At 35.5% G+C, this 6628-nt stretch overlaps 1 protein-coding gene across 1 annotated transcript; it reads left to right on the plus strand.

The window, feature by feature from the left end:
* The first annotated feature begins 571 nt into the window (after positions 1-571).
* Positions 572-3190, plus strand: LOC140809681 (cinnamyl alcohol dehydrogenase 1). Its single transcript, XM_073167381.1, has 5 exons — positions 572-759; positions 889-1002; positions 1572-1799; positions 2203-2642; positions 2822-3190. Exons 1-5 carry the CDS (start codon positions 671-673, stop codon positions 3025-3027), a joined length of 1077 nt encoding a protein of 358 aa, XP_073023482.1. The 5' UTR covers positions 572-670; the 3' UTR covers positions 3028-3190.
* The last annotated feature ends 3438 nt before the right edge of the window (positions 3191-6628 follow it).

Below are 6628 nucleotides of genomic sequence, written 5' to 3' on the forward strand. Positions count from 1 at the left end.
CCTAATATATTATTAAATACTAGTATTTGAAACAGATAACGTGGGAATTTTTGAATTTTAATTTTGAAGAATGTTAAGGGATGTGGTAATTATGAATAATAATATAAATTTATTATAATGAATTTTAATGATATTTTCTATTTAATGAGAAATATTACTTTTAAAATTGAATGAACATTTTTGTAACATTCAATTCGTATCATAGTGTTGGATCCTTAAGAGTTACAAACTTTATATATATTATATTTGTTATTTTATCACAAACATAATCATGCAACTCAATTTTTCAATGGTTTTTTTTTAAAATAAGAACAATTATTGATTCATAATGGTTTTCAATCCATTGAATAATCAACTTTATTTTAAGTCCAATTTGAAATGACAATGAATTAATCTGATAATAGTAAAAATTTCAAACATCAATTTTTTAAAAAAAAAACATGATGCTCAAGAAAATCAATGGCCAGCTTTCCCAATCACTCACCAACCCAACTTTTGCAAATTTTGGCGGATTTCTTCCCTTTCACGCCTATTAATCGATACCCTTTGCCCCTATATATATTAATGTATATTGCTGCATATTCTCATCCTCGTCATCTTCAAGTAACATTTTTTCAACTTTTCACCTGTAAACCACAGCATTTGAATTTCTGAGCATCTAAGCCTTAACATGGGCAGTCTAGAAATGGAGAAAAAAATAGTGGGATGGGCTGCAAGAGACCCCTCTGGAGTCCTCTCACCATATACTTATACTCTCAGGTATTTCAAGATCAAGTCTTTGGTTATTTGGTTCCATTTTCCTCTTGTTTTTTTTTTTTTTGATCTACTTCTGTGTTTTGTTGGCTATTTTTAGTGGGTTTTTTGGTAAAAAGTGATTTGCATGTGCAGAACTACAGGTGCTGAAGATGTTTATGTGAAGGTGATATGCTGTGGGATTTGTCATACAGATATTCACCAGATTAAAAATGATCTTGGCATGTCCAATTATCCAATGGTTCCAGGGTATGTATATTTCATCCTCCTTTGTATTCAAATGAAAATTACAAAATCAGTTTATCTATTTTCTGTATCGTCAAAATTTGGTATTTGATTCATCTTTACTCCATTTCTTGTTGAGTGCAAGGTTTGTCTGTCATATTAGCACCACGATAAAAACATTAAGGAAATCAAAATTCCAGCGACTTGAGGAAATTAGAAGCCAAAAGGGACCAAATTATAAGATCAATTTTGGTGTATTCGAATACGTTTGTGCGTTTTGTATTTTCTTGTGCCTGTTTGATTTGTCTTTACTTGTGTCCATTTCAAGGCAAAGGCATAAGTAAATGAGGTAATCCTGTGGCTAAGTGCTAACAAGACTTGTTTTAAAAGCAAAAAAAAAAAGTTTGATAATAAATTTTTAGAATTTTTTGACGTGGAAACAGTTTCCTAACTTTTGTGGGTCCGCCTCTCGCCCTAAACTTTTTGTAAGAAAGCACCTTCGTATTTTTGTTTCCATGAACTCAAAAGACATTTTCTTGTTCAACTGTGAATGGTAAATTTATTATACCTCTTCACATTGTGATGTTATATAGGCATGAAGTGGTAGGTGAGGTGTTGGAGGTTGGATCCGGGGTGACAAAGTTCAGAGCCGGTGACGTGGTCGGAGTTGGTTGCATCGTGGGATGCTGTGGGAACTGCAGGCCATGCAATTCCGAAATCGAGCAATATTGCAATAAGAAGATTTGGTCCTACAATGATGTATATACTGATGGGATAGCCACTCAAGGTGGATTTGCTGAGGCTATGGTGGTTGATCAAAAGTAAGCGTGGTTGCAACCAATTGCGTCTTCTTGGTTTTATCAAGTAATGTTTGATAGTGTAACTATGTTAAGTTTGTTACTGCCGGGCTTCATTTCATTATCATAAGTGAACAAGCTCCCTAGAAGTCCAACGAATTGCTAATCTGTACTATCGTCTTATTTGGATGGTGTCGAATCACGGTCCCTTAAACATGGCTGCCCTGACTTTGGTTTTTGTTTTCGCTAGGAATCGCGGGTAAGGAAGAACCCGAAAAGGGAAGATAAGGTTAAATCTGACATGTTGATAAGATGAACATTTGCTTAAAAAAGACTCCCTAAACTCCCTTTCACAAGAGATTGGATTCTAGTCCGAATTTCTCTGCCATTTATCTATATATGAATGCTCCCCTGTTTCTTCTGATAGGTTTGTGGTTAAAATTCCCGATGGCATGGCACCGGAACAGGCAGCACCACTACTATGTGCAGGGGTGACAATTTACAGTCCCCTCAACCATTTCGGGCTCAAAGAAAGTGGACTAAGAGGGGGTATTTTGGGACTTGGAGGTGTTGGACACATGGGCGTGAAGATTGCGAAAGCCATGGGGCACCACGTTACTGTGATAAGCTCTTCTCTCAAGAAGAGACAAGAGGCATTAGAACACCTAGGTGCGGATGATTACTTGGTTAGCTCAGATGAGGCTGGAATGCAAAAGGTTGTCGATTCCCTCGACTACATAATCGACACCATACCGGCGTTCCATCCATTGGAGCCTTATCTCTCTTTGTTGAAAGTTGATGGAAAGTTAATCTTGATGGGGGTTATCAATACTCCCTTGCAGTTCATCACCCCAATGGTTATGCTTGGTGAGTTCCTATCTCCAGAAATATTCAGCAAGTAATTAAAAGTATTAAATTTGTGTGCAATGTTATTCAAAGTATATATATATATATATATGCCGTAGAATTGTCCATAGCCAAGATGGGACATTTTTGTTCTTGTACATGACCACAAAGAATTTTATCTGTTCTAACTCGACACACAGGGAGAAAAACGATCACGGGAAGTTTCATCGGTAGCATGAAGGAGACGGAGGAAATGCTCGAATTCTGCAAAGAGAAAGGCCTTGCTTCCACCATTGAGGTAGTGAAACTCGACTATCTCAACACCGCCTTCGAGAGGCTGGAGAAGAATGATGTTCGATACAGATTCGTCGTCGATGTTGCCGGGAGTCCCAAAGTCAATCACTGAAAATGTTGCCGGGATATAATTTGATGGTTTCTAGTTATCCATTGCGCATTGACACAAGCATCTCACACATACATTTAGTGTCATTTTCTTTTCGAGCAATGTATTCAGAAACGATGTTTTTCTTTGTTGAAAATTATAAAATATATCATATATGTCTGTGCTATCTAAACTTCTGTTTTTGGTGTTTTTTTGGGACTATAAAATTATCCTAATTTATAATTATGTATAATATTTATAAAGACAAAAATTTGTGTGAGACGGTCTCACGGGTCATATTTTGTGAGACGGATCTTTTATTTTGGTCATCCATGAAAAATTATTACTTTTCATGTTAAGAGTATTACTTTTTTATTATGAATATCGGTAGGGTTGATCTGTTTTACAGATAAAGATTCGTGAGACCGTCTCACTAGAAACATACTCATTTATAAATCTCTATTACGATACATTTACTAAAATACACTATTTCATCCAAATTTATCAATATCATATGTTGAAATGCTGTTTCAGTTTAATTGGTTCATAGACCATTTTTGCTATAAGATAAAATAAATCAAAAATTGTACAATTATTCCAAGGTAATAACAAAAAATGTTGTATAAAAATAATAATTTTTAAATTTTTTCTTTAATAATTGGTGTGCACATTATCATGAATGGTGGCGTGGGTGGAAAAAGTTGGTGGTTTAGTTGCGAAAATACCGAAAGTGACTTTAAGTTATTTATTTTTTAAAAAAATTGTAATAATATTTTGTGTAATTATTTTTGGTTGTGGTCAGTGTATTTTTGGGTGCGGTTGGTGAGATTCGGACAGGCTTGCCTTAGTCACTTGACGAGTATATGCTGTCTGAAGCGTGCAATTGTGGGCATTGATTTTTATATTTCAATTTTATTTATATGATACGGGTCAACTCTACCGATATTCATAATAAAAAGTAATATTTTTTCATGGATGATTCAAATAAGATATCAGTATCACAAAATACGACCCGTAAGACCGTCTCACACAAATTTTCACCATTTAGTCAATGATATAATCTAATCTCATTACGCTCGATTTGATTCGTCTGCGCCTCTTGCCACACAAAAATTGGAAGAAATCTCTTGTGGGTATTATAATTTATTATTTGGACGTCTACTCCATCTTGTGGTGTTGGGACCACATTACCTAATTCTCCGAAGAATACTGGTTCGACTAAATCGAATGGTCAAGGAATATAATTCAACAAATAAAACCAAAGTGGCATTTGCTTTCTTTGTCTAAATAATAGATGTCATTCTTCTGTCATGTGGCTTGCCGAAAGATAACTAAAAATAATTTTAGGGAACGTTAGGATCGATGGATTTCAAATCAATAGTTAATATTTAAATGTTAAATATTATATTTATATTTTAAATTTTTAAATAAGTAATGAATTCGAAATATTCAATTTCACCATTCTCAGGCGCCTAGATGTCGACGTGATTCTATTGAAAACCTCATGTCAAAAAAATGATACATCAACTCTTGTGTTTTCGAATGTAGAGCATATATACTTACTCCCGAAGACAAGTACGAACAAAAGTTTGTGTACTCAAGATTTGAAAACATAGTTAATTAATAGATATTTTATTCATTATATTTTTAGTAACATTGATCTTTCACATGAGTAATGCATGAAGTAATCCATAAAATAATGCAGACTATAAAATCCAAAGACAACAGAATCTACTTATCAAGTATTGAGATAAAACTGCAACAGTATGTATAAGCTAGTAGCTCGAAGGGGCGCCTCGGCGATAGAAAATCACATACACATATAACAAATGTATAAGTTCTGCTGGATATATACAAACAAACAAACAAACAAAATCGCATCAAACTGTTGAATTTAGCTATCTAAAGAAGTCGGTATGGATAATATTATAACATGAAAGCTGAAAGACCACATGATAGGCAAGGTAATGCAGATAAGATGTGGAAATTATTTCCCTTCCATGTTATCGACTCAAACTTAGCCAGGATTCAGGAAGCACTTTGATGTAATCCAAGTGGAATGAGTGAGTTGTGTCGGAGCAATCCATCGGATCTGATAAGAGATTTGTTAAGGGGAGAATGAACAAGGGAAATTAAATTAAATGACTTCCACTGTAACTTGCAAACAAGAAGATGAACTCATGAATGGGCACCAGATTGATGTCCGGTGTGGCCACTCCAATGCTTAAGTTAACAGGTGAAGGATGAAGAATAAAGTATGTATATGTGGGGATATACGTGAATGCTCAAAAGCTTCGAAACAAGAATATCTGAATCCTTTAAATGAAATATATATCTGCTATGTATAAGAGGGAAATCTCATTATTGCATTGTTTTCGGTGCTCATTTGCTAATTAGGGTAAGGTGGATGCCCATATCCTACCTCTGATAATTTATCTGACACGCCAAACCTCTGTGATTCTGAAAATAATGATTGTCAAGCATAAGGTAGCATATACTGGTGCACTCGAGTGAAGTGCTATTTTCGAGGTAGCTCGAGTAGAAAGCCACCCGGGAACTTATATGAAAGCCCAGGCGTTTGATAACCCGAGGAGAAAATGTCCCGGGCATTCTCCTGCCCGGTTTCGGAAGAACTCTTCCTTCAAAATTACCCTAATTCGAGCTATCCATGCATTGTCCCGGGTCTTGGATGACTCGGGCTCCTTCCGATGTTTCTCGGGTCATCCATGACCCGAGATCTTACAGAGGGTATCACACTTATTCACTGATGAGTCAAATTATTGAATTTCCTACTGAGACTTCACGGTGCCTGGAAACATGCATACATCTACTTAGTCTATTGACATGGAAAATGGTACATTGCATTAATTCATCTTGGAAGTTAGTACAGCCTGGCCAATAAGGTACGTATGGAAGGTTCGATGGTTGCCTTCAGGATGATCCAAGGGCACAAAATCATTTGGCCATCTGAGGTTAGTATGGAATGAATGAATATGGTACACTTTTGATCGAAAAATGTCCATGACTCGAAGTGTAGATTAAGACGAAGGAATACGTAGGAATGTAGTTTTTAAACAAACTTGAGCAGCATAATATAGGAATGCAAGAAATTGTGAGCAAAACAACAGGTTTTGCACCAATTCTATCATGCCCTTACGCCTTACCAGAAACAAGAAGCCAAGATTGTGCCTGTTACCAGAAAATGGAAAAGTGCTACTCAAATCATCACAAAGACATCATGTCCTGCACTTCGATCGTCCCTAAAACAAATATATTTTCTAAAGACGGGAAATTTGCAATCAGAAAATTAAAAAATATTTGTTCGAAAGAGAATAGCGATAAGGAAAAAGCGCATAACTACTACATACCATATCATAATCTACTCTATAATTAATCTTAACAGATTAGCCATTTTATCTCACAAATTCAGTGAGACACTGGCCAAGATTGATCATCACCAAGATCAGGAAACACTGCACGAAAAGCGAACGAGTGACTAACAGAAGAAGACTGCCTAAGACATTGGTTTTTTGAGTTAATAACAAAAGATACAAATTTCAACTAAACTAACTAAGCTATACCAGACCAACTTACTAGCATCCAGTTTGGCCTGGTTAATTTAAAT

The sequence above is a fragment of the Primulina eburnea genome, chromosome 13, assembly GCF_022965805.1.
Source record: "Primulina eburnea isolate SZY01 chromosome 13, ASM2296580v1, whole genome shotgun sequence".
Lineage (NCBI taxonomy): Eukaryota > Viridiplantae > Streptophyta > Magnoliopsida > Lamiales > Gesneriaceae > Primulina > Primulina eburnea.

Excerpts from the sequence above, each read along its gene's own strand:
- LOC140809681 (XM_073167381.1), top strand. The coding sequence starts at position 671 with ATGGGCAGTCTAGAAATGGAGAAAAAAATAGTGGGATGGGCTGCAAGA. Across the intron at positions 1,003-1,571 it reads AATTATCCAATGGTTCCAGG|GCATGAAGTGGTAGGTGAGG; the intron begins GTATGTATATTT and ends GATGTTATATAG. Across the intron at positions 2,643-2,821 it reads CACCCCAATGGTTATGCTTG|GGAGAAAAACGATCACGGGA; the intron begins GTGAGTTCCTAT and ends CTCGACACACAG.